Source organism: Bubalus kerabau, chromosome 4, assembly GCF_029407905.1.
Source record: "Bubalus kerabau isolate K-KA32 ecotype Philippines breed swamp buffalo chromosome 4, PCC_UOA_SB_1v2, whole genome shotgun sequence".
NCBI lineage: Eukaryota > Metazoa > Chordata > Mammalia > Artiodactyla > Bovidae > Bubalus > Bubalus kerabau.
Window position 1 is genome coordinate 30,489,230 of NC_073627.1, and position 24,116 is coordinate 30,513,345.

Below are 24,116 nucleotides of genomic sequence, written 5' to 3' on the forward strand. Positions count from 1 at the left end.
CGTGCAGTCTCGATTCTGGAACACATGGTCTGGGATGCTTTGTCCTACTGGCCCACACACACCTGAAGGAAGCATGTACTTGATGGGATTCTTAACTGTAATATAATACATTTCCACCTTTTTGCTTGATTATCTTCACCTCAACAGCTGACCAATATTTACGTCTGGTATGTAACCCCATACCCTTCTACTCATATAATCAGAAGCTAAACACACACACAAACACACTTACTTTGAAAAAACGGGATATCATATATAAATGTCTGAACCTTGCTTTCCTTACTCAATAATACACCAAAGAAATCCATCCAAGTCAAATGCATATGCACAAGTCTTTTTCCTAACTGTCATATGTCATTGTGTGACTATATCACCATTTAAGCTGTTCCCTACCAAGGAACATCACTTGTTTCCAGTCTGGGCCAGTATAAGCAAAGCTGTATTGTTTCTTGGACATACATCCTAGTTCTCAGGCTTTTATGGCCCTCGGATAGATGTCCAGGATTCTGGGTTGTTTAGTCAAGGATGTGCAGCTCTAACATCCTTGGCAGATACTCCTCAATGACAGACTTTTTAACTCCCTACTATAAACAAGACACTGGTCCAGGCCCCGAGGGTACAGCAGTAAGACAGCAGAGTAGAATATCCTGTTCTCCCCAATCTTAAATTCTAAGAAGGGAGGGTCAGGAGCAAGTCAACAAACAAAAACAGTAAATACACAGAGCCTGGAGATGATGACAGGTGCTTTGGGGAAGGAGAAGAAACAGGGTTGGGAGGGGACTGCAATTCCATTTAGGGTGGCTAAAGAAAGCTTCCTGAAAACATACCGTTTGAGTGAAGACATAAGGAAGGTTGAGGTGTACCTGTGCAGACAACAGTCACGGTGATCCATCTGCACATATAATCTCCCTGCAGGAAGGAGGCCCTCGGCACGAGGAAAAGGGGGAAGTGGCCAGGAACCACAGGAGGCCCAAGTAGACATAACAGAAGCAGCAACATGCAGAGAAGGGGAGACCAGGGATAGCGGGGTTTGTCTTTCACTCACAGAAACAGGAGTCCCTGCAGGACCCATGCAGATAAGGAACACACCCTGACCTGCATTACTGGGAGTACTTGGACTGTAATGCCCAGACTCTTCCTCAGGGTATGGAGGCAAAGTGTCACCACACAGCACTCCAAAAATCATATCCAAAGACTGACATTTGTACCAGTGACACATCTCCTCCCCAATCACACCAGTAAGCATTACTGCACTTCCTACTTTTGCCAATAGGAAGGGTGAGAAGTGACATCTGTCACCTTAATTTACCTTTCTCTACTTGTTTATGAAAATTTCATCCATTTATGGCTGTATCATCTGACATAAAATAAGTCTTTCAAAACTTTTATGTCCCTACTTTTATGGCTTCTGAGTTTATCTTGACTTAAAATACCTTTCTAGGGACTTTCCTGGTAGTCCAGTGGTTGGCAGTCCTCCTGCCAACGCGGGGGACAGAGGTTTGATCTCTGGTCTGGAAGGATCCCACGTGCTGCTGAGCAACTGAACCCTTGCACCACAACTACTGAGCCTGTGCTCAGCAACAAGAGAAGCCACCGCAATGAGAAGCCCGCGTACTGCAATGAAGACCCAGCCCAGCCAAAAATAAAAATAAATAAAATACCCTGCTAGCTCTTAGATTACATATAGTCATATAAATGTTATTCTAAGATCATTACTGCTTATTTTATATATTTAAGCCTTTGAGTCACTGAAAATTATTTTGCAAAAATGATGAGGACAGATGTCTGTTTGCCAGCATCATGTACTGAACGAATCTCTTTTTCACTATACTAAAAATTAACAAGAAGTAGATGTTTCCAGACCATTGACATTCATGCAGGGAAGTATTCCCAGCTGACAATACTTACCTCATGCCCAAAATACTCAAAGATATGTATCTTTCAAAAGCAGTCATGATATCACCCTCCGAACGGCTTTGCACCATCCTTGGACTAGCGATCCATCCCGTGTGGGCCCTCCACCGTCCCCTACATCACCCAGCACTCCCTCCACTCCCAGCACTCCTGCCACATCCCTTCTTCCAGGTCCTCACTCTTGTCTTTCCTGTCAGCTCCTCACAGAGGCTGCATCTGCGTGGGAAGCTGACCTGCCTATGCCCAGCCCAGCCTCCTCCCACTGTATTACATGACTATAGATTCATATATGTATTTAGAAAACTCTAAAACAAATATAACAAACAGTGGTTATCGCTGGGAAGTGCCATATCTTTTCTAATTTATTAATTTTGATAATGCTGGAATATTTAAACTGTGAGTGAGTGAGTGAGTGAGTGAAAGTCGCTCAGTTGTGTCCAACTGTTTGCAACCCCATAGACTACACAGTGCATGGAATTCTCCAGGCTAGAATACTGGATCTTCCCAACCCAGGGCTAGAACTCAGGCATCCCGAATTGCAGGCAGATTCTTTACCAGCTGAGCCACCAGGGAAGACCCATTCAAACTGTTCGCATATATTACTTTTGTAATTAGGGAAAATGTGTTTAAGTGTCATCTAAAGTGAAACCTGAGGACTACAATGTCAAAAGTTCTCAGTTCATCAAAGTGCACATAAGTCTGAGGTAGACCTCCACAAGTGGCGGCCAGTGTGAATGGTGCTCGTCTCCAGTGGATAAAATGACTGCACCCGCCTCTGCACCCCACACCCTGTACCCCTGATCAGAATCCAGTGAGCAAATCTAAACTCTGTCTACTCAACAGCCAAGCGTCAAGATTATATTCATCTGACCAAGAGTTCTGAAGTCTATTTTTATAAATTAATTCCAGGAGTACACAATGCACAAAACAGTAAACATTTCTCAGCAGTCACCTTGATATTTCCAATTGTTCCACAGTTCTGGTTTCTGGAGCATGTTCTCCCTAATGATACCTCACTCTGCAGCCAAAGCCAGTACTTTAAAATATTCATTTCGACAGACAAAAATCTAACTACACTCTCCACCCTGAAAGCAAAATCAACTCTGAAATTGATAGCGTTTTCTGTACCTCTCAAGAGACAGGCAAAGAAGAGTTAATATTACTTACCAATTTTTACACGAGGCACTCACCTGTACCTCGTGGTGCCCTCTATCTACAGAAATTCAGACAACTACACAAACAGCTCTGAGGAGAACCAGCATTTCAATAGGGATTGTGACATCAGATTAGTTTTGACTTTAACCGTTTTTCCCTTTTTCTAGGCTGCTTTGAATTTCTCAAATGAAGGAATGAATTGTATCTATTTAAATAGGTAATAAAATATACCCACAGAGTATACATGTTCTGTATATGGAATCTGTTGTATTTTTGGAGATCACACACTGACATCAAAAACTTTAAACCTGATCGTGCTACTTGTCCCAATAATTCCAATTCTAGAAACTGAACTCACAAGACATAATCAGGTATCTTCAGAAGGTATGTATTATCCTTGGAGCATTTTTTTGTAATGGGAAAAATCTAAACATCTTACAACTTGGGTAGAGTTAAATAAATAGTTTGCTGTATGATATGACTACATGAAAAATAACTATATTTTTTAAAGGACATATAGAACAGCCCACTAAAATTAATCACACTGAGATCAAGGGCTGTTTTACAAATGCCTGGCACACAGCACCTCACCGCATGGAACCTCACAAAATGAATGAATTTGAGTAATGCAAGTGTATAGGGAAATGGTTTTAGCTAGAAATAAAATAGCAGAATCACATAACACAGTCATTTACTTCCTGGAATTCCACTGTCCAGACTAAGAAAACAAAAGAACAGAGTAATGTGCATCAAGCACCGGGTCGGCTGTGGAAGGAGTAGAGGGAAAAGCTGAATGCACCGCCCCTCAGGATCAGACTCCTGGAGTTCCCATCAGGTGAATACCACTAGCAAGTGTGATTCTAGGATCCAAGGATTTTAAAACACAATATGGCCCCTAAATACAAGCCAACTACTTGCTCTGGTGCTCCACCCAATAAACAGGAATTTTCTCTAAACCTGGGCTTTTGAAAAGGATTTCCAAGGGTGATTTTGACTATACAGAAATGTTGCCTTAGAATGTAACTTCAGAATCCAGCCTTCCCACCTCCAAAAATAGTGTGACTCTACTGTACACAATCAACATAAACAAATCCAGGTGATGAATCTGCAGTTTCCTTGTTATCATGCCATGTTATCGCCTAATATCACCACTATTAGCAAACATTGCTTCTGCAATAAGAAAAAAAGCTCTAGTTGATTTTTCAATAGCCCAAAATAGTCCTTTCTACATTCATCACAGAAATGCCAGATCTCGCGTCAATATTTCTCTACTTGACCTAAAACACTACTGTAGCATATTGTTATTTATCAGTAAGTTAACTTATGCAGCATATTATTTTATCCTTTTGCCCTATACTATTTTATACAAATTCTTAATAAGCACACAACTCCAGCTGTACATCTTTTCAACAAGAAAAAAGCAATTTTTCTATTTCTATGATGACATTTAAATTTGTATGAAATGGAAAAAATTTCTATTAAGTTCTTTATTAACAAACATACATATATTTCTTTGAAAATCCAAAATAAGGTACCTGAACATCATAGAGTGCTACAATGTTTTCATGCTGAAGTTCCTGTTAAGAAAATTGAGAATTCAAAATATTTGTATTTAAGAATTGTAATTTTTCAATATGCAAATAAAATTAAGTATATACACACATTTATATCCATTTATACTATTTCTAGTATACTACACTTTTGTTACTAGTTATAACAATTCAATCTAATTAAGAATAACAAGAAATGTGCCTGATCAAACTACTTGGGGCAAACATTTTTTTCACTGTCCTAATTTACTCTCATTTACAAAATAAAAGGTCAGTATGACCACATATTTTACTGCTAGTCTTTTAGATTTAATACATAATTTCTAACAAGAAAGGCCTAAAATTCCAAACTGCTTTTAGAAAGCACAATTTGCCTAAAAGAAAACAAAGTATAATTCAACAAGCTATAATTCTTACCCAAGAGCTGTCCACAGAACAGCAGTTCTGATGAACGTTAGATGAAGGTTCCATGTTTATATTACTTTGGGATTAAACACACCTAAACCTATTTCTTCACTGCATTTTTTTTTCGAATTTCTTTATAATGAATGAAGGGCTTTGTGACTCTCCAAGAAGTATTAAGTAAACATGACTTTCCACATTTATTTGACCATGGACTCCTTTCTCCCCCTCAAAGCATCCCACTTGGATAATTCTGCTTATGAGTGATCTAAAAAGACAACTTCCAAGGAAAATAACTTTGCTCAATTTATAAGGAAAATAGATTACAACTGCCCCCAGTTCTCCAAAAAATATTTAACTGTAACAAGAAAGGAATCAACAGAAAAAGAGAGAAATAATGTGTAAGAGAGGCCTGTGTGTAGTGGTAGTCACTCAGTCATATCTGACTCCATGCAACCCCATGGACTGTAGCCAGCCAGGCTTCTCTGTCCATGGGATTCTCCAGGCAAGAATACAGGAGTGGATTGCCATGACCTCCTCCAGGGGATCTTCCCCACCCAGGGATTGAACCTGGGTCTCCTACACAGGAGGCAGACTCTTTACCATCTGAGCCACAAGGGAAACCTCCAAGAGATGCCTGCCTCTTCTCAAAGGACAACGCAGTAACTAAGGGAAAGGAATGATGAGAAGCTAAAATCAGTTTTCATCTAATCCCTCTAAGCACTGGCCAAGAGCCGCAAGCATCTATTCTTAAAAACAGCTTGCAAGTACTCAATGTTTCAAAAAACTGAGCATGCAAAAATGAGAGCAACAGGTGAACATTCTCAAACTTGGGGTCAACTCAAACTGGAAAGGATGTCATCTTGTGTTCATTTAAGTTTTAATCTAGTATATCTAGTATGAAATACCCCATAAAGAAACATACCTTTAAGATTTTAATTTCCTTCCCAAGCAGTATTTGTGATTTTGACAGGTTCTTTTTATTAATACTTTTAATAGCTACCTCCCAATCAGTTTTCTGGAAAGGAAAAACAATTACTCCTGAAAATTATTCCACAGAAACAACTGAAGAGAAACAAACAAAAAAAAGAATCTATAAGCATAAAGATGTTTTTAGCAAATTCATGTAATAGCACCAGGAAAAAATAGAATCCAAATTTCTAACAAGAAAATGATTTTACAAAGGTGTAGCAAGCTAACGTCCCACAAGACAGCCAGTAAAAATAAATATTAAGCCTCCGTAGTAACTAGCAATAAATGAAAAAAAAAAAAAAAAAAAAAGACACACTTTATCTACAACTACTTAAAAGTTATGGAGGATAAACTGGGAGATGGTTAACAGTTAACCGAAAATAGGATTTGACAGCTAGGCAGGATTAAACGATTCGTGGTGTTTTGTTTTTGTTTTTTTTTTCCTTCTTCTTGAGTTTTAAGTTATTCTCACGATAAAGGAAAACTCGGTAATATTGTATTTACTACTTTACAGGCTGAGCAACCAGGCCAGCAGCCCTCTTCAGATCTGCCCCTTGGCTCAAACTCTCTTAGGATTATTTCCACTCCTGAGGTGACTTTCCGAATTCTTTAGATTCTAAAACCTGCTGGGAGCCTGTTTTCAAAACAGCATAAGCTTAAAAAGAAAAAAGAAAAAAAAAAAAAAAGCTGAGCCCGCTCTCGGGTCGATTTGGGTCTCCCCGCCTCACCCCTCGGCCGGCCGTCCGCCCAGCCCAGGAACGGAGGTGGGTGGGCGGTAGGGGCTCCGCGCGGGGAAACGCAACACTGAGTTGGGGAAGCCCCGGGCTCGCGGTCCACCTGCCCATTTTCCGCTAGGTCTGCAATTCTCCGCCACCGGGGAGGGTCCGAGCGCGACCGGCCCGGCCCCGCGCCACCCTGGCCGCAGCCTCACAGCCACGCCTGAGGCGGGGCTCACCTGGCGGTGCCGCCCCCGGAAGACCACGGCGAAGGCCCCGTGGCCCACGAGGTCCCGCTTGCTGTACTCGAAGTCTCCCACCACCTCCATGGCCGCGCCCCGGGGTCGGCTCGGGCGGGCGGCGATCAGCACCGCGGGCCCGCCGGCCCCAAGCGCGCCCGCCGGCCGCCGAGCTGGGGCAGCCGCGGCCCCGGGCCTGGGCGGGCACTCATGCCGAGAGGCCGGGCAGAAACGGGGAAGCGCCGCGCAGGGACGGGGTCAGCGAGGCCTGGCCCGGCCCCGGCCGCTCCTCATGCCGGCCTCCGCCGGCCGCTGACTCCCTGAGGAAGCGGACTCGGCACTGCCGAGCAGGGGCGGCGCCGTCGTCGTCACTGAGCACTCCCGGGGCCGCGCGAGCGCCGGGGAGAGGTGCGGGCCCCGGCGCCCCCCATCCCCGCCCGTCTGCGCGTTGGCCTCTCCGAGGGTGCGGCTCCGCCCGGCCGCCGCCCTTCGCGGGCCCGGCCTTGTGCCCTCGCCAGGCTAACCAGCGAAGGACCCACACGCGCGCGCCGGCCGCTCCGCGCCGACTGCCGGCCCTCCGCGACGTCAGCGCATCTTGTAGGCCGCAGCGCGCGGCGCGGCGGACGCGCTACCTCCGCCGGGAAAATGAGTGCCCAGCTGCCGCTGGAGGCGGGAAGAAGCGCGCGAACCGGCGGCGCCCAGGGCTAGACCCGGGGGAGGCGGGCTTCCGGGAAGGGGCGGCAGGAGGGACGGGGGCATCCCTGTGCAGTGTGGACCCCACGGATGCGATGAGGGCAAAGGAGCATCTCTTGTATCCAGGCCTTTCCGTGCCCTGCGAAGCCAGAGGCCTCGCCGCCAAGCCCCCACCCTTTTGCATTTACCCTCATGGGCGTGTAGGTCCGGGATCCTGCACCTTCTGCGGCCACTTGGCTTCTGTGAGGAACTGATGACAGTCCTAGAGAAATAAATGCGAATGCTTGCAGACTCAGTTTTGGTTGTTTTCAAGGCTCTAGTGAGAAACTGCTTCCCAGCCTCGGGTGTCCTGCAGCGTGGCCTCCGGCTTCCTTTGAAGGGCCTAAAAGAGTTTTTTTTCCTACCAGCTCATTAACATTCAAGTGACAAGGAACTTACTTGACACTTGAAAAGTGACAACCTTTCCCTTAGAGAGGTGTCTACCGAAATCATTTTGTAAACGTGCTTGAAAACGTCAGAAATCCCAGGTCCCATAATGCACTGCATGTTCACTTGTTTAACATATCTGCTCTCAAGTCATCTCTCACTTCCAGAGTTACACTTCCCACCCAAGGCCCTTTCCTGAACACTGATCTCTGAAGGCCCAACAGGGACCCTCAGGACATCCAGCCTTGTAGCAGTCAGCCTGGGAAATCTCCAGAGAGGAACTGGCCCCTTCCTCTAACCCTTAAAATGTGAGGTCTTGGGTTTATACTCCCAACTGTGCACACCTGCCTAATTCCCTCCCTATGTCAGTCTGGCCCAGGTGAGTGTTGGAGCCTGTGTAAGTCTACAACCTTCAAAAATTAAGAGCAGGGCCTTCCCTGGCGGTCCAGTGGTTGGAAATCCACCTACTGGTGTGTGGGGGGAGTCAGGTTTGATCCCTGGTCCGGGAAGATTCCAGAGGCCATACGGAAGGCTGGGCCCAGGTGCTGCAACCACTGAAACCCCTGAGCCTAAAGCCTGTGCTCCACAAGGAGAGAAGCCCCTACAGGGCAACTAGAGAAATCTCTCACACAGCAGCCAAGACCCAGTGAAGCCATACATAAATAAACAAATAAAAATTTTTTTAAATGAAGAGCAAATGAAGCAAATTGCACATAAACACAAAAATTCATTTGGAGATGATTCCTTACCTCTTTGAAAGTGTCCCTATTTTCTTTTCTCTTTAAACATGAATATTTAAATATGAGTCAGTGACCTAAAACCCACTGAGAAGTAGTTCTCCAGGATGTGTATATTATGGGTTGTAGGACCCTGAACCAGCTACTTCACCTCCCCTGCCTAGGTTTCCTCCTTTGTAAAAGGAAGCTATAACATCAACCTGTACCTTCACTGGGTGGTTAAGAGGATTAAAGGACTGATGTGGAAAGAGCCTGGAACAGTACTTGGCTCTGCAAAGCACTACTTAATGTGTGTGGACTGGGAATGTGAAGGACAGGGATGCCTGGCGTGCTAGAGTCCATAGGATCACAAAGAGTTGGACACAACTGAGTGACTGGACAACAACAACAGATGTGTGTGGGGTAAGTAAAATGAGATCAAGCCTGGTCATAGGTGACACATCCCCCACCCCAGCCCTGTGCTGGAGTCACCCCCTTCCCTCCTCTGGCCATGCCCCAGGTGGTACTCAGGTGAACAGAATCCAAGCTTTGCAGTTCTAGCTTTTATCAATGGACCATTACACCTGTGTAAGAGCTGGTTCTCTAACAGTTCTCTGGAGAATTCACTTCCTATAAACTTTCTGTGCAGAAGCAGTGGGTATAAAATTTTTGGACAGCAGGGAAGTCACGAGGAGAACTAATACCCCAGGACTAAGGCTGGCAGCCTTTCCCATGAAGTACCTGGCCATGGTCAACATCCCAGGGAGCAGAGCGGGAGCTGTCCAGGCTGTCCTGAGGCACCAAAGCTGCTAGTTTCGGGGTCTGTCTGCCGAGGTGTCTTGTAGGGCCTCAGTACCCTCCAGGAGCAGTGCTTCAACCTTCCTGCTGGTCATCTCACCATCCAGACGAGGACAGGTGTATCCTCTGCCAGCTGAGCCAGTGCACGAGACATAATTCATAACACGGCCCTGTTCACAAGGTTGCATCCTCTAGGAATCAAAGGTAATTGAAGCTAATAACTAATATACAACTTCGAGCTGTTTATTTTTTAATGTCATTAAAATTACATTCCCACAGTAGGACATTATGGAACTGTCCTAAGCCACCAGGGGTCCTAAATTTAGACCTGCATCCCCTCCTGTACCCGTTGGCTAAGCACAGGCCCTGGGAGCACATTGTTGCTTTAAAAAATATGCAGCTTTCACAGAAGGATTTCTGACCTCGAGGCTCACTCCTGAGGCGAAGTGGCGGTGGGGAGCACTGGAGTGGGGGACCTTTGTTAAGGGGATATCTAGTTAGGACTATGTCAGTAAGCACATAGGCCAAATGAGATAAAGCAAAAGCAAAAAAAAAAAAAAAAAAAAGAGGAATGTAGATAAAGACACAGGTATGGCTCTTGGGTTCCCAGTAGAGCAGGGACTGAAGAGGCGTCTGCTTCTTTGTTCTCTCCCCAACAAGGCAGGAGGACAGAGAACCGGAAGCCACCAGTCTCAAACCCAAGTTCTTAAGGAAGGGATTCTGATGACCCCACTCTGGAGAGGTGCACTGAGCAATCCTCTCAAGACAGGGACTAGGGTTGAGGGAGGCAGGTCAAGTTGTACAAGCCTGCCGGAGCCAGCGGAAGAGTGGAAATTCCAAAACTTACCCCAAAAGCAGGGGCGAGTGGGCAACCCAGGAAGGATGATCAGGGATCAAATTTAGGCTTTATTCAGGAATGCCCAGAAGGAAGATTTTGACTTTACTTCTGAAATCACTCAAAGTTGCCAATCTGATTCACTGTCATTGTTCTTTGTCCTATTAACCGTGTGTGTGTGTGCGTGTATGTAAACATGCCTGTTGACACTACTGAAATGTTTCACTTTGTATATTGTGTAATAATAACTGCAGTGAGAGGTAAGATCACTTGCTAATATAAATTCTCACATAAACTGAGCTTCTCAGCCAAACACTGTGTGATATTGTGATAGTGAAAGGGTTCCTGGGACAAGTAAGTGTGACAAGCGTTCATGACCCCATCTCTTGGCAGGGAGGGATTCTGAGATTAGGAGAATCACCCATTTATTATTATCTTCAAATCACATCATGGCTGTTTGCTTTTATTTTGGTTCTATTGTCTCTACTTCGATCCTATAGCTGATGCTTAGAAATTCTTGGGACTGGTAGTGTGCTGAGCTTTGATGTTTATACATGTACAGTTTTATTGAAAAATATGGAAATAAGCGCATAAAGTGAAGAGACCACAAACTTTGGATATATTTCTTAAAGCTTTCAGGAAATATCATAACTACAAATCTTCTGAAATGACATCAAAAATAGACTCCAGCCAGGAATTTTCTGATACTGTGATAGCATGGCAACAGCAGGAAGCATCTTTCTATGTTATGCATGAATCAGTATTTCTAGGACTTCCCTGGTGATACAGTGGATAAGAATCTGCCTGCCAATGCAAGGGACACATGTTCAATCCCTGGTCTGGGAAGATCCCACATGCCAAGGGGCAACTAAGCCAATGTGCCACAACTACTGAAGCCCGCACGTGCCCCTGCGCTGCAACAAGAGAAGCCACTTCAGTGAGAAGCCCGCACACTGCTACGAAGAGTAGTCCCTACTTGCCACAACTAGAGAAAGACCACGCTCAGAAGACTGAGCACACCCAAAAATAAAATAAATGATTTAAAAATTTCATTTCTAAAATGAAAAACAATTTGATTATTTCAGCCAAAAATAGAGTAGCTAATTTTCACTATTGCCATAACTGTTCAACCCAAAGAGCACTTAAAACTTGAATCATTAAAAGTTAAAATGCTAAGCATATATTTCACAGGAGTGGCCATAATGTTCTGTTAATGGTAATGGCTGAAATAAAGCGAAGAATATTTTCAGGGAATGCCTTGGCAGTCCAATGGTTAGGACTCAGTGCTTTCACTGCTGAAGGCGCGGGCTCAGTCTTTGGTTAGGGAACTAAGATTCTACAAGCCATGTGGCATGGCCAAAAAAAAAATGAAAAGGTTTTTTTAAATTAAAAATATTTTAAAGAATATATTTATATGTCACAAGGATAAATTTCAGGGGATATCATGAGTCCATTGTCAAATAAAGCATCTGAAATATTAAACTTCTAAGGGAAATATTTGATTGATGTGATGATATAGAAAAAGAAAATATTTTAATTTTAAAACAATTTTATTCAAAAACTTAAACAGAATCTATTGAGTGGTTTTAAAAGAATAGTACATCTTCAACCATGATGGATTTACTAAAACTTTAGACAAGAAGATCAATATCAGTGTGTCATTACAGGCTAGTTTTTTGTTCCCTGTTGTAAACCACATGCCTACTGAAATGAGAAAACAGCTGACCCAGCTGGGTTCTCCAGAAACAGACTCTGGGGTTGGGATGGAGATGCTCATTAAGGATGGACACCAGTGACAGGAGGACCAGGAACAGGTAGGACACCAGTGACCATTGGCACAGGAAGAACTATCATGCTGGCTTGACCACACCTGGGCCACCCCAGCTGAATGCTCTGGAGTTGAGCCCAAATGCCCAGCTCACTCTTCACCTTCTGGAGCTGCCCTGGAGGGCATGACCCTGGGTGGCTGGGCTGCTCTGGCTGAGGCCCTGGACCAGCAGGGGAGAGATGGGGGCCAACTGTCCTTCCCCAGCAGGGCAGGTCCTTCCTCCCAGAGGAGTCTGGGCATCGAGTCTCAGGTGTACACAGGCTACACTTGTAGTAACAAGTAGTAACTCGGAACACTTGTGAGTCAGGCTGTAAGACCTCCACCATTAACGACAACAAAGTCTATTGTTGCACAGACAAGCATTTTTCTGCTTTTTCTGTTTTTAAAAGTACAGTTTTTCTTGGAAATGTTCAGAGCCCACTGCTGTGCTCCCATTCATCCATCTGCCTGTCCACATGCTCCCAGCTTCTGGGGTGGGCCCCGGGCAGGCTTCCCTACTGATCTTCCAGAGGTTGATTGCAGAGCTACTCCCAGGTCCAGCCACAGATTAAGCAATAAGATACTATTTACTAAGTCCTTCAGCCTCATTCCTGAACTTGGGCGGGATGAAGAGAGGGTTGGAGGGTTGGAGGAGACAGAAAACAAACCCAGGTCCCCCGAGCCCACCACGTGGCCGAGATCTCCTGAGGGAACCCAGGGCTGGAGGCCAAGCCGCGAGAGGGGCGTGCTCCTGGAAGGTTCCCCGTTCTGGGCAGGGTGAAAGCTGTGCTCTGTGTGTATTTACGGGAGCAGGGCTGGGAGCTGGGGGGCCCACTGCTACTTTGGTTCATTCACATCTTCAAGGAGCCTTTCTTCCCTCTGCGGGGTCATCTCGCTGGAGTTTGGTTCCCCAGAGCTGAGTACTGGTCCTCTGCTGGACCACTCCCCTCAGGAACGCACCTGCACACAGTCAATCATGGTTAGCTCCTCCTTCGGCCACGCCCACGCCATCTGTCCCCCACCGCACAGACTGCATCTAAGGGGCCTCTTGGCTCAGTAACTTAAGGCCCCACCCCAAGGCCAGGCCCTTCCTCCCCTGGAGGGAGCCAGACAGGGATGGGGAAAGGTTAGGGGCGGGGTGAACAGGCCAGAGGCCTGCAATCCTCAAAAAAACTGACTTCAAAGATGTCTGAAACAACCAGCCAACGAGGGCCCAGACCATTCTCAGCCATCTCATTTGTCTCTCTGGACAATGGGCCGGCCATCCTCCACCATCTCCTGTTCCTTAACAGTCCAGGAGTGTGCCTCCGAGGGTGGGCTCAAGCTGGGTACAGCCGGCATCTGAAGCGGTGACTCCATCTCTGCCTTCAACCTCATCAGGCCAAAAAAAAAAAAAAAAATTAGAAAAAGAAAAAAGGATGAAGATTGTTCTGAAAGCCAGTTGCTGTCTTGCAAAGTGGAGTGACTCCAAACAAGGACCTTTTTCTTTTTTTTCTTTTAATTGTTGCAGGTTTTGTGGGTCAGGGATTGGGGCGGGCCCATCAGGAAAAGCTCACCCTGCCCCTTGTGGTATCGGTATCACCGGGGCTGGAGGACCTGGAACAGCCCGACTGGAAAGGAGGTCTGGTAGGTTTCTTGGATCCCAGCTTGACAGGCACAGGTGGGCTGGATTCACTTAGAGTCCCCCTCATGCCCCATCCCGTCACTGCTCCCAAAAGAGTGACACTTTCCCAGTTGGGTATTGAGGTCTGTCTAGTTTACATCTGGCTTCTCTCCTTGGCGTTATGTCCGTATGTGGGCATCGTTCTGTTTGTCGTCTGCAGTCACCGCTCCTTCTGGCCTCTTCTCAGGGTCTACCATGTGAAGAAACCTTGAGTTACTGACTCATTCCTCTCTCAACAAACATCCAGGGGTGTCCAGTGTCCATGAACTTTGGTGACCATGTGTGTTTGTTTCTGTTTGGTTCACACTCAGCAGTGGGGTCGCTGGGCTGCAGGACACATCTCAACACTGACCGATACTATCAAGTGAACTCCAGACTGGTCACACATTCCCCCAGCGGAGTATGAGTTTGCCGCTCTGCATTCTCACCCATACTCAGTGGTGTCAGTCTTCCTATCTGTTTGGCAAGTGTGACAGGCTGGTCTTACCCTCTTCCTCCCAGCAGTTCATTCTCTGGCCCAGGGATACCCTGGGGCTAGTGTCACTGGTGGTGGACCCATTGCTTCACCTCTGCAGCTTCGAGGAGCAGTCCTCGGTGACCACAGCTTCCTGGCAGTGGGTTGGACAGCTGGTGATGTGAAAATCAGTTAAAGTCCACTGGGGGATGTGAGTGGTGGCTGTGTCTTCTTCATTCCCTCATCGGCTGCAGTAGCCCCAGGCCCTGAGTCAGGGGACCTGGCTCACCATCGTAACCCACCATAAACCAGATGTGCTGAGGACCCGTCGTTTACCCAATCCACTGCCCCTTCACACGGCTGTCGTAACTCTTCTTCAGTGTGCCTATTCTCCACCAAAAGGCCCAGCTCAGATGCCCCCTCCAGGAAGGCGCCCAGGATTCTCCAGGCCCTCCTGGGTCTCCTCCATGTCTCCCATCCAGGCTTTTGCATCTGTTGTTCACTCCGCCTGGAGCCCTCTTCCTTCATCATGGCCCCTTACCACCTTCTCGCCGTTCGACCCATTTGTCTCCTCCACCTGGAATGTAAAGATGCAGTGTTCTAGCCCCCAGGCCTGGAAGACGCCCTGACACACAGACTCTGTTGACTGACTACATCCCGTCTCCCGATGTACCATCTTGGGCTGGCTGGGCTCCACACAGCTGGGCGACCTGTCCAGAGCAGAACCAGGGAGGAGAGCAGCTCCTCATGTCTGGATGGAGTCAGGTGAGGCCACGGTGGGGTCTCAAGTGAATTGGAAAGGTGAGTCAGTACACGTGAGGAAGGAGGGGTTCCCAGGTCCAGCAACCATGACTAACCTGGAGAGGCCGGTCCAGGGAGTGGGCAGAGGATGAAAGAGATGGAGCCAGGAGATGAAAGAGACACCAAGAAGGGCTTCATTCAACAAACCTTTATTTAACACCTGAGTTGGGGGATGGGTATGGGGACTGTCAGGGGACAGGGCAGGAGGTGAAGCAGGGAAAGGGGCTGAGACGGACAGAGGAGGGTGGACTTGGGGCAGCAAAACAGACCAGGAGACGAAGCCAGCGGGTGTTAGGAAACCCCCCAGATTTTCTTGTTTCTAATATTATCTTTACTTACAATAAACACGAGAGCAAATTATTGTAGAAGAGACGTTCAGTCTTGGCAGAAATACTTGTAGTCTCTTGCTCGATCTGTTTACGAATTTTAGAAAGATGAGAGGGATATTGGTAATGTGTATTTTAAGCCATTTTAAAGTTTGTGTGTTTACTTATGTAGTTTTTCTTTTTTTTTCATTTTCAAAAATAGTATAAATGATATTGTGCTGTACATGCCCAGGGCCAGCTTTCATACTGTTTTTAAAATTTAAAAAACATTTATTTAGTTGGCAGTGCTGGGTCTTGGAGAAGGCAATGGCACCCCACTCCAGTACTCTTGCCTGGAAAATCCCATGGATGGAGGAGCCTGGTGGGCTGCAGCCCATGGGGTCGCTAAGAGTCGGACACGACTGAGCGACTTCACTTTCACTTTTTCACTTTCATGAATTGGAGAAGGAAATGGCAACCCACTCCAGTGTTCTTGCCTGGAGAATCCCAGGGGCAGGAGAGCCCGGTGGGCTGATGTCTATGGGGTCACACAGAGTCGGACACGACTGAAGTGACTTAGCAGCAGTAGCAGCAGCTGGGTCTTAGTTGCAGCATGCAGTACCTAGTTCCCCGACCAAGGACTGAATCCAGACCCCCTGCATAGGGAGCACGGAGTCTTGCCCACCGGACCACCGGGGAAGTCCCTGTTTGCTTTCTTTTATTTGTGACCACCCTCCCTTCCCTCCTCTCCCATGAGACTTATGTCAACAGTCTATTACAGATTTTCCCCACACAAAGACGATCATATACAAATATATGTAAACTGCTGCTTATAAACAGGTATGTGGAAAACATCCTTCCTGTATGTCAGTTTGACAAACAGGGGATCATATGATACCCTTTTGGATTTTGCTCTTCTCAGGTATTACCTGATGGGATTCCTTTAAGTTACTTCGTGCAAAACTAATTAACCCTTTTTCAAGGCTGCATAACATTCCATGGTATGGATGCATCAGAATGTATTCAGGCATTCTCTGTGGTTGGACATTCACTGTTTCCTGCTCTGTGTGTGTGTGTGTGTGTGTGTGTGTGTGTGTGTTGGCCAGTATGAACACTGTTGTGTTACATTAATTTTTTATGTATTAGTGCTTCTATTTCCTGGACTAGATTCTCAGGCGTGGGATTGCTTGGTCTAAGTGTATGGATTTTTAAATGTAGGTGCCTATCTCGAGGAGCTTATTCTCAGTGAGGGAAGCAGACCATGCGAAGAACAAATAACATATCTGGGAGTCTCACTAGCAACAGGTACCAAAGTGAAGTGAAAGTGAAAGTTGCTTAGTCATGTCTGACTCTTTGTGACCCCATGGATTATACAGTCTGTGGAATTCTCCAGGCCAGAATACTGGAGTGGGTAGCCTTTCCCTTCTCCAGGGGATTTTCCCAACCCGGGGATCAAACCCAGGTCTCCTGCATTGCAGGCAGATTCTTTATCAGCTGAGCCACAAGGGAAGCCCAAGAATACTGGAGTGGGTAGCCGTTCCCTTCTCCAGGGGCTCTTTCCAACCCAGGAATCAAATCAGGGTCTCCTGAATTGCAGGCGGATTCTTTACCAACTGAGCTATCAGAGAAGCCCAACAGGTACCAATAAGAAAACTAAACCTGGGAGGGAGAGAGGAAGCATGGGGGAAGGGGCCCAATTTAAGAAAAAGTGACCCAGAATGACCTCACTGAGGTGACATCAGAGTCAAGACTTGAAGGAAGCGAGGCTGGGATCCATGCAGAGGGGAGGAATTCCAGGTGCAGAAGCCCCGAGGCAGAAGGGTGCCCATAGCCCTGTGTGACTGGGACTGAGTGGATCAGGGGGTGGTGATTGGAGATGATGTCACAGAGAAAACAGGCCAGAGGCTGTAGAGTCTCAGAGGTCATTGGAAGGACTTTGGCTTTCCCCTGGGTCAGATGAGAAGCCTGTGTAAGGTTCTTAAGGAAAGAACAACATCATGGCAGTAAAACTGAACAGGAAGTAGTTCTCACAACTGGAAGAAATGTTGATGGGGACTTCCCTGGTAGTCCAGTGGCTAAGACTCTGTGCTCTCAAGGCAGGGGTCCTGAGTTCCATCCCTGGTCAGGGAACTAGACCTAGTCTGCCGCAATTAAGAGTCCACATGCCACAACTAAAGATATCAAGTGCTGTAACTAAGACCCAGTGAAGTCACATAAATAAATAAAAATAAATACATTTTTAAAAAGGAAGAAATGATAATGATTATGTGATGCAACAGAGGTGTTAGCCAATGCTATGGTGGCCATCATGTTGCAATATAAATGGATCACATTGACATGGCTGGCCCCTTGAACTCACACAAGGCTCAGTGTCAACTCTATCTCAATGAAAGAAGTGGGCAGAAAGCAGAGTGCTTTCCCACATGCCCCTGCTCCTACGCAATGTCAGCATCCTCTCCCCCAGCAACATCCCCACCGGATGGTACACGTGTTACAACTGACGAACCTGCATGGAGACATCCTCACCATGCAGAGTCACCGTTTACATGAGAGTCATTCCTGCTGTGTGCGTTCCGTGGATCCGGAAAAACATCAAAATGGAGAGAAGTTTCCCTCTCTTCTTACCTTCTGAGAATTTTTTTTTTTAATTGAAGTATAGTTGATGTACATGCAGAGTACATCATGAGAAATGCTGGGCTGGAAGAAACACAAACTGGAATCAAGATTGCTGGGAGAAATATCAATAACCTCAGATATGCAGATGACACCACCCTTATGGCAGGAAGTGAAGAGGAACTCAAAAGCCTCTTGATGAAGGTGAAAGAGGAGAGTGAAAAAGTTGGCTTAAAGCTCAACATTCAGAAAACGAAGATCATGGCATCTGGTCCCATCACTTCATGGGAAATCAATGGGGAAACAGTGTCAGACTTTATTTTTCTGGGCTCCAAAATCACTACAGATGGTGACTGCAGCCTTGAAATTAAAAGACGCTTACTCCTTGGAAGGAAAGTTATGACCAACCTAGATAGCATATTCAAAAGCAGAGACATTACTTTGCCAACAAAAGTCCGTCTAGTCAAGGCTATGGTTTTTCCTGTGGTCATGTATGGATGTGAGAGTTGGACTGTGAAGAAGGCTGAGGGCCGAAGAATTGATGCTTTTCAACTGTGGTGCTGGAGAAGACTCTTGAGAGTCCCTTGGACTGCAAGGAGATCCAACCAGTCCATTCTGAAGGAGATCAGCCCTGGGATTTCTTTGGAAGGAATGATGCTAAAGCTGAAACTCCAGTACTTTGGCCACCTCATTCGAAGAGTTGACTCATTGGAAAAGACTCTGATGCTGGGAAGGATTGGGGGCAGGAGGAGAAGGGGATGACAGAGGATGAGATGGCTGGATGGCATCACTGACTTGATGGACGTGAGTCTGAGTGAACTCCGGGAGTTGGTGATGGACAGGGAAGCCTGGCGTGCTGCAATTCATGGGGTCACAAAGAGTTGGACACAACTGAGCGACTGAACTGAACTGAACTGATGTACAATACTATATAAGTTATAACTGTACCACGTGATGATTCACAACTTTTAAATGGTATCCTCCATTTATAGTTACTACAAAATATTGGCTATATTCGCTGTGCTGTACAGTGGGCCCTTGTAGCTTATTTTGCTAACAGTTTATCATGAAGTAGAGTTAGGTTGTGTCAAATGCTCTTTCTGCTTTGCTTTTTGACAGTAGAACTTTCCCTCAGAAATCAATAAGTGGGTCTCTCTGGTGTGGATTTGTGTGTCACGGCTGCGGGAAGTTGATTAACATGAACTGTTCCTGAATCTGACGCCTTGACCCTGGGGGCTCATGAGACCAAGTTCGGTGACGTCCCGGGCGGGGGGCGCAGCAAAGTCGACAACTCCCCCAGCCCCTGGCTGCTAACACCCCCCACCACCCATCCACTGCGCTGGGCTGACTTTGCCTGTGTCTCGGGCTTTCCCTCAGGTTTTGCTGACCTCTGCTCTTCTGCTCTGAGAGCCCATGCACAGTCTTGGTTCTTGCAGCCCTTGGTTCTGCTTCTTGCTTCCTTTGAGGAAGGCCCCCAGCCTCCCCAGGCTTCCTTCTCTGAGAGGCTGACCCACCAGCCGTGCTGCTGACCTCAGACAGGCCACAGGCTGGGCCCCCAGAGGCAGAGGAGGTGGCTTGGGGCCCTGCGGTCAGGACAGGACGTTCACTTCCTCTCGTGCTGGTTGAAGACCTCGGCTCAGCAGTTCTCCCCACGGTGGGGAGAAGAGGAGGAAGGCTTGTTTCCCAGGGCTGGCTCCACTATAAACAAACTCTGTGATTAGAGTCGCCTCGAAGGAGGAATCGAGCCTGCACACAAAGCCCTGAGTCTGCACTGTGAGGGCGGCCTTGGGAAGGAGAGTATTAGAATAGGTCTGTCCTCATAATAAAGCAAAGAAATCCAACACTCCACCCTTCTCTTCATCACCCAAACCTTCCGATTGCACTGCCAGACATTTCCCAAGCCCGTGAACACTCTCTGCCACCACCTGGTGCTGAAGAACCATTATCTCCATTTCTACAGAAGACACAGAGGTCCAGGGAGGTGAGGGAAAGGCTGACAACCCACAGCAAGGGTGCAGCACCAAGTGGAATGGAAGCTGTGTGTGTTAGTTGCTTAGTTGTGTCTGACTCTTTGCAACCCCATGGATTGTAGCCCGCCAGGCGTCTCTGTCCATGGGATTCTTTAGGCAAGAATACCAGAGTGGGTTGCCACCCCCTTCTCTGGGGGATCTTCTCAACCCAGGTTTCCCTTTCATGCAAATAGCACAGTGCAAGTAAGCTCTGATCTCCTGCGTGTGGCTTCCTGCACTGGCCTGAGGGTGGACCATTGGGGCAGTTCTCAGACTTTCTCATCTCACAACCCTTGATAGCCTATCCATGGGTCTCACTTTGAACCAGTCTTTCACCTACTCATGGTTTGGTGAATCACGCATCGGTCATTTGGACAATATTTGTTCATTGGATTATGCAGATCTTCCAAATATGACAAATTTCATCATACAATATTTTTTTGAATCACATTTATAAGTTAGAGCTCATCAGAAATGTCTTTCAGGATGGGAAGCTATCAAGGCCACCATGGTGAATATCAGTTTCCCAAAATTCTAGTTTTTGCTTTAAGTTGAATTTCATCCTGGGTAATAAATACTGACAGTATTTTCTTCTCAAAGGGAAGACAGGCTCACTTACTTCATTTTCATGAAAGAAAATGTCTTTGTAAGACCCAAGCCTGAGTAGCCAGTTGGTCAGGTGTGCCCTCGTGGGGGTCCACATGATAGCCAGGGCCAGAGCCTCTCCTAAGCCAAGTTGCCCCTCGATGTACAGAGGGCTTCTTGGGTCCTTCCATGAGGTCCCACATGACATTAAAAATATGCACTTAAGGGTCGAGATTTAATAAAATTAATAATTGTTACTTCTTCAGAACTTTCCTGGGGGTTCAAGGGTTAAGACCTTGAGCTTCCAATGCAGGGGTCACAGGTTTGATCCCTAGTCTGGGAACTAAGATCCTGCATGCTGAGTGTTGTGGCCAAAAAATTAAAAAATAATCATTACCGCTTCACTTATAGGAAACTGGCTCTTTTTTCTTTTAATGGCAAGTGCATGGCGGGAAAGAATACTAGGACCTCTGGCACAGTGTGTCCAGGTTCCTGCTAAGGGGCCACGATCACTTTTGCTTCATCAATACAAATATTCACACAGTGCAAAAGACAGTTCACATCTCAGTGTTATTATGAAAATGGTTCTAACTGTGCAGACCTTCTGAAAGGGTCTCAGGACACTGGGCCCTTTGAGAGCTGCTGGACCCGTATGAGTGAAAGCCTCTTGTGTGAACAGGTAGGGAGCTTTCTGACTCTAAGGCATGGGAAGCCTTGGTTCTGATCCTGGGCAGACGGTGCCCAGGAAGACCATGAGCTGGGCCTGGTTTATTTAAAGTTAACTTTTTCTTTTTTTCCTCCAGCATCTCCCAGGCCATGATCCCCAACGTCAGAACCAGGCCTTCCCTGGGAACAGCTCACTGACATCGGGTCGGGCAGAGAGGCCCTGACCCACTCGAGTTGGATGCTGTATGAGGATGTGCTTGGTGGGGATAAGGGAGAGGACTCAGGTGGACTGGATATCAGGGAGGGTCTTGGAGGAGGCTGGAGGATTGAGACTTCAAAGTGGAAGGACTTCCCTGGGGACAGTGGTGGGGAGGTCCTCTGCAGAGCCGTGGAGGACGAGTGTGAAGTTGAAGGTCAAGGATTGCAAGGTCTCGTAGGCTAGGTCACCCAGGGCATTCAATGCTAAATACGAAATCTGGACTTTCTTCAGTAGACCACAGGGAGTTCATGAATCATATAAGTGATCCTACATTGAAGGCAAATCTCGATTTTTATAAAGGAAAAAGAATTTTTTTTAAATTAAGCTATCCGAGTTTAAATCTTTTGGAATGTTGATGAGACAGTCAGATGTCATTATAACATCTAATTTATTTAGTTACATGTGCATATTTAAAATAACAGTATATACAAGAATACATTAGTACAAAATATTGCTTTTTTCCCATCTCACATTTCAAGTAACAACTTTATTCCCACTCTCCACGTGCACCTTGGACACTGAAGTCTTCATCCCGATAGAGCCGCGGTTTCTGGAGGCACTCCTCCTAGGTTGTCTGAGATGCAGCATAAGACACATGTCTGACACTGGCCTTGGGAAGCCTGACCCAATCCAGCGTCAGGACAGTCCTCCCCAGCCCTCACTTGTCATGTCATGCAGGCTTATCAACCTTAGAACAAAACCACTTGCTTATTGCTTCTGAATTTGCTCTTAGAAGCTGGTTTACAAAACCCACCAATGACAGGGAGGGAACCCCCCTACAATCATTCACACCCTTCCCACACACTTCCTTTAACCCATTCCCATGGGAGGGCCTGATTTGAGGTTGTTTGGAACTGAAATGTGAGGGGAAACCAGAGGTAGAGCAGTTGTACATGACAGTCTGATTGTGGGGGTGACTGGAAAGTACTTCTTGGGGACAGGGCCCAAGAGTCCCAGATGGGGTCAGCAACCCAGGTGCCCTCGGCTTGGACAGCCGTCTAATGCTGATAAGGTTTTATGTGCTTGAGTGAGTAACGGGTCTCAAGTTACACTTGAGTAGTGTGGGCACTTTCGATCAGAGGGCATGAAAACATTCATTTCCCAATTTACAGGAAAGCTTCTGAGATTCTCAGCAGCAACAAATGGGAATTCGCTAAAATGCAAAATCTCAGCACCCTCCCCTTCTGCCCCCCGCCACATGCATTAACCCAGAAATTCTGGGGTGGATCGGGGGAGGGGAAGCAATCCAATTGAACATGTTCTCCAGGGGGCCCTGACGCACATGAAGTGTAAGATCACAGCTTTTCAGGTAATGGGCGGGATGTCTTGAATGGCTGCCTGGACTTGACTTGCGGCTCTGGAGGGGCTGCTTTCCTCCAAAGCCTGTCTCCCTGTTAATAACAAGAAAAAGGTGCGTGCTTAGAGGAGTATTACATGGATTTCATGGGAGAGCACCTGGCACAGGGCGTTCCCAGTGCTGGTTAGTATGAAACCATCTCTAGAGGGGACCTCACAAGGAGCTGACAACCTCAGTGTCAGCCCAACAGTGAGACTTGCCAAGATTGCGGTTTTCGTATCACGTTTGTAGTAACTTTACACTAGGGTCCTCATTTCTAGTTTATAAGGTTCACATCTCCCAGAGTTCTGCAGAGAGCCCCATGGGGCTGAGGCTGCTCCTAGGTCTACCGCAACAGGGCCTAGCCTGGGGAGCCCCAGGGGTCAAGGTGCTCAACCTCTTGCTGTTAGCCAGGTGCTCAACACTTGAGAAACAATGGCGATGAGGGAATAGAGTTGCACACAGACAGCCCTCTGGGGGCTGGGAAGGGGGTTCAAAGGCGGGGGCGGGGGGTGAGGTCATGAACCCTGGTGACCTCTGCCAGGGCTCTGGGAGGAACCGGGGTTAAATCATCAGCTCAAAGGGCTGTCCTGGCTCTAAAACCCCAGCACCCGCTTCAAATGCACCTCTCACCTGTCTCCTTGTTGGAGTGGAAGCTCCAGTGGCCCAGAGGGTTTCACCCTACTCTGTGTCCCTGCACCGTCAACACTTGGTAGGCATTAAAGCACTTCTGCATGGGTGACCAGCAGCTCTGTCATTAAAAAACAAAGGGCTCTTTGCTAAGATGAGGGGCCCATGGGCTCAGGGCAGAGCTACACCTGATCTGGAGGCCCAGCTCCCACTGGCCCATGGGGTGCCAGCATGTGGGTTCTCATTGGGATGGAAGGAGAGGTCAGCTCAGGTCATTTTGGAGTGACCCATTTTGGAGTAAGCTGGAAAGCCACTTATCATGGACCCGGGTGTCAGGAAACACCACTACCACAACCCTCACTAGCTCCTTGGCAAATGCCAGTTCCCTCTGGCTGAACGCAAGCCACTCTTTCCTGGCACCTGCCCACCCACCACTGAGGCCCAGTTGCTCTGCCTGGGCTCACGAGCAACCCCCAGGGGCCAGCTGAGGAGAGCCCCGAGTGGTTTGCCAGCCACAGGCTGGGTGGAGGGAGCTGATGAGGAGACACCTGGTGGCGTCAAGCTGAAGGCAG

At 47.1% G+C, this 24,116-nt stretch overlaps 1 protein-coding gene across 7 annotated transcripts in view; it reads right to left on the reverse strand.

Moving 5' to 3' along the window:
• ULK2 (unc-51 like autophagy activating kinase 2) overlaps nt 1-8,408 on the reverse strand; it is a 59,752-nt gene extending 51,344 nt beyond the window's left edge. For 5 of the 7 annotated variants that reach the window (XM_055576383.1, XM_055576382.1, XM_055576381.1 and 2 more), the window contains exons 1-3: nt 6,949-7,503; nt 5,947-6,039; nt 4,605-4,646 (exon numbers count right to left, since the gene is read on the reverse strand). In XM_055576383.1, the coding sequence (XP_055432358.1) occupies nt 4,605-4,646; nt 5,947-6,039; nt 6,949-7,038 (225 nt within the window). In that variant the 5' untranslated portion in view covers nt 7,039-7,503. Of the gene's footprint in view, nt 1-4,604; nt 4,647-5,946; nt 7,504-7,829 lie in introns of those variants that run through there. The other 2 variants (XM_055576384.1, XM_055576387.1) reach the window with 2 other exon arrangements.
• Nucleotides 8,409-24,116: the final 15,708 nt, after the last annotated feature.